Source organism: Polyodon spathula, chromosome 3, assembly GCF_017654505.1.
Source record: "Polyodon spathula isolate WHYD16114869_AA chromosome 3, ASM1765450v1, whole genome shotgun sequence".
Classification (NCBI taxonomy): Eukaryota; Metazoa; Chordata; class Actinopteri; order Acipenseriformes; family Polyodontidae; genus Polyodon; species Polyodon spathula.
Genome location: NC_054536.1, coordinates 73,853,844 through 73,866,175, shown reverse-complemented (window position 1 = coordinate 73,866,175; position 12,332 = coordinate 73,853,844). Strand labels below are relative to the sequence as shown.

Genomic DNA, 12,332 nt, shown 5'->3' with positions numbered 1-12,332 from the left:
CTCATGTCTCCAAACATGTCCGGTTTAACGATGGACTGCTCATGATTATAAAAACATTTTATTTGGGGGGGGGGGGGGGGGGGGCGCCAATGAACTCCCACTTATATATTACTAAAAATCATCAAGGTAGTCATCACTGTTGCAATAACCACTGCAAGCAATGAGCGTCTGTTTTCTGTTTGGTTAAAACCTATTTACGAACTTCCACGAGCAATCCTCGCTGAGTGATCTGCTTGTAATGGCAACCGAAAAATCATTGGTAAAAAAAAAAAACTTGATTTAGATGTCCTGGTTGCTATCTTTGCAAAAATGAAGCCTAGACAATATCTGGCTGCAGATTTGTATTATGGACTGAGTAAAGTAAGCAGGATCATAAACTGAACATTGTGTAAGACAATGTTGAACTTATTTAATAGCTGATATCGACAACACAAGTGTTGAGAAAAACTGGCCTATCCTCTGTGTTCATGGCCCTTTTCATTTATTCCTATTAAATAGTGGGAAGTGATTTGAAACTATTTTAAAAGAGATGTCTTAAATAAGAATGATAATAATTGCGTGTGTGTATATAGCCTCCGAATTAAAACATTGTCTGACATTGAGTTTAATAAATATATATCTTATTGAATAAATATATCAATGTTGTAGTTAAATAAAACGTGTTGTTATTTACTTATTATTTTTCACAAAGTGTTACATTTGACCCCAACCACTGTTACAACTGCCCCCGGTCATGGGGTCAATTGTAATACCGGATTCCTCGCATTTGAAGCACTATTGCGCTCTTTATATTAGCTCTACAAACATTAAAACGTTGGAAATTTGTAATAGACGAATGTGAGTTGTTTGTATCAAAGAATGGCAAAACCAGCTCAAATTGTTTCTTAGTAATGACGCGAAATGTTAAAATTGTTACAACTGTCCCCGGTCTCCACGACAGTCCATTAAGAACAGCATTTAAGTACGGCAAGTGGATGAGACTTCAAATAAAAGCAATTACAAAAAAAACGTGAATACAGATACAAAGAGTAAAAATCAAGTACCAGATACAGGAAGTAGTTCTAATTAAGAGCAGCATATTACAATTATTAGTAGCATCTTTTCTTATATTTTATTCTTAGCGTTTATTCCTAATTCCTAATTATTCAACAGAAAAAAAACAAACAAACAAACAAACAAAAAACAGACAGCTCTAAAAACAGTGCTTTGTCCGACAAGGTTGTCATTCTGCCGCTAAGAAGACACCAACTATTTGTGTTGCTGGGTTTGGCTCAGATATATTCCACGTTTTGTCCTATTTTTTCTAAAATATGAATAGAAATACTACTATTTCAACCACGTTTAATTTTTCGAATTCCACATTGTACAGAACCTTCCTTAGCAACAACTTTTTAAATGGCTAGTTCGTACAGTCAATCAGGTCCCAGGGTCAGCGGTGGTCTCAGCTGCAATAACCACACGTGACGGGGAGAGGGGGGGCGACCATTGACACACACAAAGCCTCTTGGAAGTTGTAGTCTATTTGGGAAGAACAGAACTTCTTAACAAAAAATGTAATTGTGATATACATATGCCTTACTGTGACTGCATATTATTTAATATATATGTTTTATGAGGAGTGTTTTCTTTCCAATCTCAGAGAACGCAGGGAGATAGTTGGCAATTGATGGCACACTACTACACTACAAACCCCATACTGCACCAGGATTTCTTTCTACTCCATCATTTGCAATCCGCAATCTCTTTCACTGAGTTACCGGCTCGAGAACAACAGTGAATTGCTTTCTGTGCTGTGTGAGTATTGACGTCTGAAATTAAGATCGGCTTATTATTACTTTTGTTATTATTATTTTTTAATTAGTTGTATTATGTGTTGTTGTTGTGCTACAGTTATTTTTATATCGGCTGTCAAGATTTTTTTTTTAAAGTCTTTATTCTATATTCCACAACTGAATGACTGTTCATATACACGGCAGTCAGGTCGATTCCGTTACTTTCTGTAAGTGTAGACTAATTTGACTGCAGTCATGGTTGGCTAGGCTATTCGGTACAGGCTTTATTTGTTTTCCCAAATCAGATGTCCACACATATGGTACTATGAGGCATCAGGAGAATTTTAGCATTACACTTAACTTTTTAATATTAAAAAAGTAGACTGTCGTGGAATGTGCCGCACTTTTATTTTTAAACCCTAATATATTTTAAAAAATTAAATTAAAGAGCCAACCTGATTTAAAAAATAAAAATGAACTAAGTATGGGTTGCTTTATGTTTTTGCTCCAGGGATCCATCACTGACGCAGCGTCAGGGACACAGAAGCAATAATCATTCTGAGCAGGACATGCACTGGGAAGTAACAAAGAGCTGTCCATTGGTCTGATAACACAGCTAAAAACAAATACCACGCTTATTCGTTGTCCGAGTTACTGAATTTAAGGACTGTGCTAGCGAACGTTTTATTTGGAAGCCACCTACAAGCATTTATTTATTTTATTTTCTGGGGAACCAACTGTACGTTTGGAGGGACATGGAGCGAATTGTTAAATATTATCAGCCAGTAAGAAGAAAGAGGACACGATGAAATCCTTTTACTTACCTGTATGGGGGTGGGGGCACAATTCTGTATAACTGTCAACGCCGATTAAAATAACAGAAAAAGCTTATTGGAAACAGTAAATATTTGAAAGATGAACACGGGGCTTCTGTTCCTGACCCAAATGTAGCAAAAGCATGTCAATACTGAGTCACATTTATCTGTGATAATTGACAGTTGTAAGAGTCCTTTTAAACCATCCATTCATTTGGTGATTTCCCCCACACTGATTTCTTAAAACAAACTTTATTTATTTTATTACTGTTCTGAAATATCTATGCATTCATAATGGCTGCAGTAGAAATCAAAGGCTCTAGCATTGACTTACCAAAAGATCCTCGGGAGCAAAGCTTGGAGGAACATCACCTCCAAGAACCATGTAGTAACCTCAAGTCCAAAAGTTTACCTGTTCTAAATGGATGCTGGAGGCAAGACTGTGGGGACTCAGTATCAAAAGTAATAAACACTACATGGACATCCCTAAACCTAGACCAGAGCACTTTGTTCAGTGAAATGCAAGGGAAAGCTGATTCCATACAGACTGGGTTCTCGCCCTCCAAATCCAGTAATTTAGGGATAAGCAATGCTGCAAGGACTGACTGTAACAATGTGAAAAGCAAAAGTAATGGGTTTTCACCTTTGAAAATGATCAGTTTTCCAGGTAAAAAGTATATCAGTGTGTTTCTATCAGATTCCCGTTGTTTCTTGATTTGTATGAGCTTTTTGACATTTATCCAGTCGCTGATGGTGTCTGGCTTCCTAAGCAGTGTGATTACCACCATCGAGAAGAGGTACAGTTTAAGGAGCTCCGAATCGGGGCTCTTGGTAAGCTGCTTTGACATTGGCAGTCTGTTGGTGGTAGTCTTCATCAGTTATTTTGGAGGCAGAGGACGAAGGCCACGCTGGCTGGCTGTGGGGGGAGTTTTTATCGCCATTGGAGCTGCCATGTTCTCCTTACCTCATTTCATCTCCCCACCCTATCAAATTCAGGAGATTAACTCCTCCACTAACAATGAGGGCTTGTGCCTGAATTTTAATGGGACTGGTAAAGACCTGCTGGAGACGTCAGCCTGTCCCAGGGAGCAGGCTGGAAATGACCACTCTCTGTATGTGGCTCTCTTCGTCTGTGCCCAGATCCTTATCGGAATGGGATCAACCCCCATCTACACCCTCGGCCCAACCTACCTTGATGACAACGTCAAGAAAGAAAATGCATCGTTGTATTTAGGTAAGAGCAAGATTCATGGGCACACTATGGGTTTGTGCAGTATGTTTTTCATTTTATTTATGTAATTATTTTGTTTATGTATTTAAGTATGATTATAAAGGAGCCCTTTAACTTACCCACCATAGTGACAAAGGACACTTCATGCCAGAGAAAAGATGGAATGCTTTACAACAAACAGTGTGTCCTCTGGCGCCATAAACTGATGAATCTGTCAACCCTGAGGAGTAAGTCTCTGGTTGTATGATGTGGAGGGGGCATTAATAAAGAAATATTGCGTGGGCTTCACTGAAAAACTACCCGTGTTACATATTTCACACTGTGTTTCTAATATGTTCATTTTGAGACCACCTTTGCCCAAAATATTGGGTGCGTTTGTCTCTTAGTTATTCATGCATTACTCTTTCTTCTGTTGATTAAGGTTCCTGGCACCAGTAGCATATATACAGATATGTACATATTTCTTTTTTCTACGCCAGAGTAAATTCTCATGTACTATGGCCAAAAGTTTTGCATCACCCAATAGAATCAACTAATTTTGCTTCATTAAGTTGAATGAAACCTGCTGAATAATGTTAAGTTAATGTATTGAATTGCATACCGCTTTGTAGTTTTCCATATCTATTTAATATAAAACTGACATTTAAAAATGTGACATTTTGAAATACAACATGAAATGCTGTACTATTATTATGGCTTGTGATCTCATTTTGAGTATCTGATTACATGATGTTAAATAAAATATCTAAATTATGTTCATATAGTTTCTTTTTTTAAAATGGTCTAAATCCTAGGTGATTCTGGGTGATTCAAAACTTTGCAGACTGCAGACCTTTTCATGCAGCAACAAAAGTGTGTATCAAAGATCCTGACTGCTATTATTATTATTATTATTATTATTATTATTTTATTATATAGTGCAGTGATTCTGGTTCTGTAATATTTTCTTACAAGGCTTCCACTAAGAATGGTGTCAAAAGATTAGCATCTTAATAATCTGCTCCTGCTGTTCAACTGTTGAACAATAGATGTCCTAATAATATAACAGCTGGTATCAGGAGCCTGCTGTCCAATGTTAACAGCACCTTATGTATTCATCTCCAAGACGTGATCTCTAAAAAAGGTCTAAATTTGTCCAGTAAGTTAATTATTATATGTATAATATGACATAGCTTTAAACAACTGTAGAAATAACAATAAAAACTAGAACTGCCAGGCACTTTTACAGCTTCCAAGCTCAGTACCAGTTGGATATTTTGGCAAGCTGTAGCATTGCAGCACAAGTGTCAGCAACAGATCAGTTTTATGGAGCAGTTTCAATTCAAAATACTGCATTAGTTCATTATTTCATGACGCTTTATAACTTTAAACACCATAGTAACGATGACCCTATCTACACACTGTAGGAGTTAAAGCTAATTTTACATTTAATCTTTAGGAGAGGTCAAAGGTCACAGTCAAGGTAATTTTTTAATAAAGCATATATGGGTTCCTAAATGTGTTGTATAGCAACCATAACCCTATGTGTACGGTAAGGAGTTATAAGCTAGTTTTACATTTGACTGAAGATTTTGAAAGGTTTTTAAAGAAATGTGTCAGGTGGTCATATTGGTGTACGCACAAACACCATTTTTGAAAAAGTCAATTGTCGTGTATTGACACAGGGATGATGCTTGTCAGCTTTGGAGTTAATCAAATAAACCATTTTTCAACTGAAAAAGTTTTAATTTTAAGAAGAAAATGTAGGTCTGGTGGCCATCTTGTTTTACAAAAGAACACCATTTTTTCCTGTTTGAATTCCATTGTCCCCAGTACTACCAATGCCTACCAATCCCCATGCCTACCAAGTTCAGAGTTAGTTGGTTAAACTGTTTTCAAACAGAAGCAGGTTTATGTTTGGGGTGCGTTTCAGTGAATTTACTGACAGCCATTTTGTTATTCAAATTTATCGCTGCAACTTGAAGCGGGTTTGGTTGTTGATGACATATGCAATTTTTCAGATCAGTCGGTTCACCGGTTCCCAAGAAGATTTTGAAAATGTTTGTAAAGAAATGTGTCAGATGGCCACCCTGGTTTACGCACAAAAAACATTTTTGAAATGTCAATTGTATTGACACAGGGCTGATGCTTGTCAACTTTGGAGTTAATCAACTAAACCGTGTTCAACTGAAGCGGTTGTAAATTTAAGAAAGAAACATAGTTCTGGCGGTCATCTTGTTGTACGAAAGAACATCATTTTGCCATATTTGAATTCCATTGTCCCCAGGATGATGCATACCAAGTTAGGAGTTAGTTGGTTAAACGGTTTATAAACAGAAGCAGTTTGATGTTTTGGTGAATTTGGAGGCAGCCATTTTGATAGTAAAATTTATCGCAGCAACTTCTGCTTCGCAAACTTGAAGCGGGTTTGGTTACTGATGACTTGCGAAGTATCAGATCAATCGATTCACAGGTTCCTAAGAAGAAGGTTTTGAATGGTGGTTAAGAAAATGCGTCAGGCTGCCATTTTGGTTGACACAGGAGCTCAATCTTTTTTGCGTCTGAACTATAATCTACATGTGATGACACCTGCCAAGCTTCATGTTGATTGGTTACACCGCGTGCAAAAAGAAGCAGTTTAAAGTTTTGGGAGGAAAAACGACAATGATAACAAATAAATAAATGAAAATAAATAAGTAAATACAAAATATTTACAATAACAATTGGCTTCCCAAGCCAGCTTTTAAACCTAATAACAACTTTGCAAACAACTGTAGAAATAACAATATGTTTGAATTCATAGGAACTCCCATTTTCCTTTTCTTATTGTAAAATGCTGCACTGTGTAGGTGCTGCTCATTTGCTGCACCCAGCAGATAGAATTTGTTCTTTGGCACTGCTATTCCACCCTGCTGCAAATAGGCTTGTGGGGGCGGAGAGTGCAGTACAGGACCAGGGGACACAGTTGTGAATTAAGTGGGGATATATATATATATATATATATATATATATATATATATATATATATATATATATATATATATATATATATATATATATGACAGTAAGAGAAACCGAGACTATCTCAAACTGAAAATAAAAGCACTAAACCCAAAACGTGCCCTGTTCATACAGTTGCTTCAGCAATAGACTTGGTTCTCAAAGAGATGCATGTAGGCATATCCAGTGTGTTTCTCAGCATAGGCTTATATGCTTACATCTGTTTATGAATTCTGTTCTGTGCGTCTTGTTTTGGGGTAACAAAGAAAGCTAATCAATGGGAACTGGCAATCTATTCTAGAACCCCAATTTAAAATGATAGAGAACAGCCTGTGACTTTCATTACAGTACATTCTCACATCTTGCTCTTGTTGCCTCTGGGTTTTTTTTTTTTTTTTTTTTTTTTTAACACAGTTGTCGTTGTTTTGATATTTTTCTCCATGTGCTAATTCAGTGTAGTTTCATTAAACTGTCTTTGACAAACATCTCTAATATGACTTTGAAATGTGCTTTGCACTTCTATATAAATAAAGGAGATTTCTTTGATGTAAATAAAAGTGTAACCGGGGGGGACATCATTTGAAGTCTTTAATATCTTAAAAGGAGTTGACATAGTAACCTAAAGCATTACTTTAAGTGCAGTACAGGACCAGGGGACACAGTTGTGAATTAAGTGGGGATAGACTTATGACAGAGGGAAGGAAACACTTCTTCACACAACGTGGTAAGTGTATGAAATAGGCTGCCTAATCATGCTGTTGAGAAAGAAACAGTTGGATCCTTTAAGACCCAACGGGCAAGCTTAGATGAGCCAAATGGCCTCCTTATGGTCTCCATTATGGTTGGTGATACATAAACCATGTCATGGGAATCCAGTGGGGTCTGTCGTGTTGATATCTTGTTGAGTAAGGGGTACCTAGTGATGCAGCCAGTTCATCAGCCACTGTCTGTCCAAAAGGCAGAGTGACCCACTGTAGTGGTTAAAACTGGGGACTGCACTGGGAGACAGGATGTCCAGGCTTCCAGTCCCAACAAACCTCAAACCTGAGTCCTTTAAAAGGACAAAAATATGTGTCTACTTGTAAATGGGGGGGAGGAGTATAACAACAATGGCTCAGCCAATGCAGGGTATCGTGTGAAAATAGGATTTGGAAACTGACCATATTCTCGTTACGAGTTAAGACCCCAGGGAGGGGGGTTGAATTTACAGGAATGATGTGGACTGGCTCACTAGGACGTCAAGCTTCTTTGGTGAGCTTCTAATTTGATTAATACAGGACTCTGTTTTGTAAATTGTTGGGTGAAGTTTGCTGCTGAGTCCAGCTATTAAACTTGCCAGAAAAGCACAAAATAGCAAATAAACACATGCACAAAAAAGATGGCCTGGATTGCCTGTTTGTATCAGGTACCTAACCCCTGTCCATTTTTACTGAATAATAACTTCTTATTATTAATAATGGTTTTGTTTTATACTATTTTATATAGCTTATTAATTTGGAGTCGAGATACAGATAGGTGCAAAACATTGCATAGTCGCATGGGGTCTTAGTTTTAGGTTTAGCCTTTTAATTTGAACTTGTTTTTTTTTTTTATTTGTCTCTGAAATATCAAAATGCAAGCTGGAGTCATTTTTGAAAGAGTAGTTACTGGTAAGATAACTGGGTGCTGTGGACTGAGTAGACTGACTAATGTGAGGAATGTGCTTATTCTTATTAAAGTAATTGTAGCTAACACGATAATTCCATAAATCTTAAATCCATAAAGCCATTTTGCACTTCTATACAATATTTTTCAAATGTAGTTTTAAAACATGTTATAGCACACATGTATTTACATTTTTAAACATGACATCTGGTGCTGTTTTAGATTAAAGGAAACTGTTTCTTTGCCTTTTCTTAACCTAATTTTTTGCACTTGTACTCCTAGAGTAATTTCACCTCAAAAGGTCTTCTCGGTCAGAGTATGTTAGTCAGTCAGGGAAGCAGCTGATTGGTTGCTGACAGGAAAGAAGCTACATGAAAGAGTTGGCCACGCAGATAAGCCATATATTGCAGTGTAATGTGTGGCAATACTTGCAAACACTGTAAGCAGCCATGGCATTGCAAACACAGCTGTGTGAGGGGGGTCATTTCAGTTTGCTGTTGGTAATTATAGAAAGAGCAGCTGTTAGAAACCCATGTTGTTTACCCTGCATGCATTTTAATAATCTGGGCTAAAATGTCACAGCCTTGTACTGGGTTCGTGTTTAAATAGATTTAAATACGATAAATGTGAAATTCTTTTGACCCTGCCTCTGTGACAGCAGGAGAACAAACTGATGGATCTACCCAATGCCGCTAACTTCTGGCAGTTCGGTTTAGTGTTTTGTTGGCATGCTTCGTAATCCAGGCACGTGGTTGTCTGCTTTTCTTTCCGTATTCTTTACTGAAGTTATCCCCAGAAAACTGCCTTTGTTTCTGAGTCTTATCTTTTCCACTGCTGCAGTGAAAATACCCTCTGCCAGCTTCATTGACAGTATTTAATAGTGACCACAATTGCTGTCAGCTTTGAAGAGGTTAATTGATGTACAGTAGATTGTTCAAAGTCATTATACATTTGCATCAAGTGCCAGTTTTGGTTGTGTGTGTGTGTGTGTGTGTGTGGAAGTTTTTTTTTTTTTGTCATAATTGTGTACTGTACAGATCTCTATTTTCATTCCTCATCTGATCATTGTGCAGTTGAAGCGTTTATGTCTCTTTACTCCCTGCAGAATTGCAGTGTGCCAAGCATTACACTGTAACTTAAATCTTCCTTTTGCTTTTTGCTGATGAAGCAGGGAGAGGGCTTCATTATGTTCACTTAGCTGCTCTCTCTTTTACTTGTATAATATGAGCAAGAGAGAGAACCTGTGATCAGTCTTTTACAATTAGTATAAAAGTGATGCAAAGAAGTTCAACAGTGTTGTCAAATGACAAATGTCTGCTTCCTAACACAATTTGTCAATGCACGGCCTAGACGGGAGGCATACCATCTTTTCAAATAACAAAGACACACTGGCAAACTCGGATCACAACATGGTCTTTTTAAAACCCCAGAAGTAATGGCTAAAGCCAAGGTTTACAATTTTAAAAAGGCAAATTTTATGAAAGAATGAAACAGAGACTAACAGAAGTAGATTGAAGTAAAATAGAGAAAAAATCCACAGAGAAAGGGTGGCTATTTTTCAGAAATGTAGTACTAGAGGTGCAAAATAATTACACCCCAAAAGTAGACCAGTCAAATTCTAAAACAGAATGGCCAAAATGATTTCATAGATAGTAGCAGTGAACCAAACGCTTGTCTCAGTGAAGGTACAAACACATCCCAGTTCTAGTCTTCTTGTCCTTTTAATATCACATATTTCTAACAGTGAATAGAGTAATTTTAGGTTAGTGTTGTTTTTGCTGGGAGATTTGTTTAAAAAAAATGTGTCATGAAATGTCAAACGTCATCCAAGTTAGGTCACTGGGTAAAAAGAGTTAGCGACTTATTTGCATTAATAGTCTCCAGGCTTCGTGAACAGAATATGTAGGTGGGGTTAGTCAACAGCTGATTTTTGCCTCGGTAAAAATCTATTCCTACCTACGCCCCTGCTTAATGAATATTGCGCACAATACCCTGACCGACGGCTGAAGTCTCCGTGGCAGGATAAAGCGGGCCTGTCTGCATTACCTTCCAGTGACTCCTAGTCCAGCAGTGCTGAAGCAAGAGAGGGGTGCGCCTGTTCAACTATAGTTTTGTTCTGTGCATATTATTCTTACCTGTAAATTATGCTATAAAGTCCGTGTAATACACTTTTATGTGCTGCGGTTTCTGCGGTTTATTTGAGATCATTTTTAAATGTGTGTAGGATCTTTGTCTATACGTATATATCTCCACTGTGACCAAACGTTACTGCATGTTGAATAAGATAAAGTGGTTTCGCTAAGTGAGACATTTCTCAATGACATAAAAAGTCTGTTTTTTTAAAGCATAGAGATAAAAAAAAAAAAAAAACTGGTAAATTCTGTAATCAAAGTTAATCAAATAAAATTAGTGCTATATTACATGTGTGAAATGAAAATGTATCTTGCGAGAAAGCTGTTATCAGAATATGGAATGGAAATGTATGCCTATTGAAAATGTACATTTTAATGTGACTTTTTGTTTCAATACGGTCCATATTCATAAAGCATTTTAAACCAAATTAAAAAATAAGCATTTGAATTCCCTATAGGGACTGTTAAATTAGCACTTGAAAGATTTATCTGACACTACAACTTCTTTGTGTTGTTTTCCAATAAGGAAAAAAAAAGGTAAATATTTATAAATATGGCCGTACAGTATGTTTTCTCCAGATCTCTTGGAAAGCCTGTGAGCAAGGGACATTTTGTATTGTACAGAAAAAGGCTAATGTTTTTATTTTTTATTCACTTTTTTCATAGGTACCATTGATTCAGACAAGTTGCTTATATATTTAACCCCCCTGCTTTTTACTACTTGTTTCCAGCACACATACTCTATTTGACTGGTATTAACGAGTGTGAAGGGCTGTACAGCAAGACTTGGCTAGTAAATGGTAACCTCTGATCAAAACATGTTTGTGGTTAGCTATCCTAAGGAGTGTACTGTGAAGAGGTGTAGAGCCTGGCATTACCCAAGTTATTTTTACCTCGACAGATTTCAAGGTCATCACCACTCTGTTAACTGTAATAATAACTACAATTATATTTAGTTAACTGTAATAATAACTATAACTAAAATGAAACTAATAACTATAACTATAAAAATCATAACTAACTAAAAAAAAAAAAAAAACCCTGAAAAAACCTAAAAAAATACTGATCTAGAATATTATATTTAGTTCTGGTCACTTTGCTACATAAAGGATATTCTTGCTGTAGAAAGAGTGTAGAGAAGAGCGACCAGAATTATTCTGGGTGTAAAAGGTATGCCGTATGCAGACAGGCTAAAATAATTTAATCTATTCAGTCTTGAACAAAGAAGACTACGCTGTGATCTGATTCAAGCATTCAAACATCTAAAAGGTATTGACAATGTTGACCAGGGGTCACAAATGGAGATTAGATAAAGGGTCATTCAGAACAGAAAATAGGAGACACTTTTTTACACAGAGAATTGTGGGAGTCTGGAACCAACTCCCCAGTAAGGTTGTTGCAGCTGACACCCTGGGATGAAGCTGCTTGATGAGATTCTGGGATCAATAAACTACTAACGATCAAACGAGCAAGATGGGCCAAATGGCCTCCTCTCGTTTGTAACCTTTCTTATGTTCTTATGAATAGGTAATCCACTGACAATATGGCAATATTTGGGTTACTTGTGATTTGAGATGAACAGGTAATATCTTACTCCCTATATTATCTCACTGGTTTTTAGTACTACCTGTTAATGTTGAGTGGTGTTATCTGCAGAATTTGAACTGTACATAGTGTAGTAGTACTGTATGTAGGAGTTTATCCACAGCACAGCCACCATCACGGATCAGGGTTTTGTAAGATACAGCTTTTGGTGGCA

General features: G+C 37.0%; 1 protein-coding gene across 2 annotated transcripts in view; it reads left to right on the top strand.

Moving 5' to 3' along the window:
* The first annotated feature begins 1,725 nt into the window (after window positions 1-1,725).
* LOC121313401 (solute carrier organic anion transporter family member 5A1-like) overlaps window positions 1,726-12,332 on the top strand; it is a 46,577-nt gene continuing 35,970 nt past the window's right edge. For both annotated transcript variants that reach the window (XM_041245895.1, XM_041245894.1), the window contains exons 1-2: window positions 1,726-1,794; window positions 2,284-3,821. In XM_041245895.1, the coding sequence (XP_041101829.1) occupies window positions 2,882-3,821 (940 nt within the window). In that variant the 5' untranslated portion in view covers window positions 1,726-1,794; window positions 2,284-2,881. The remainder of the gene's footprint in view (window positions 1,795-2,283; window positions 3,822-12,332) is intronic.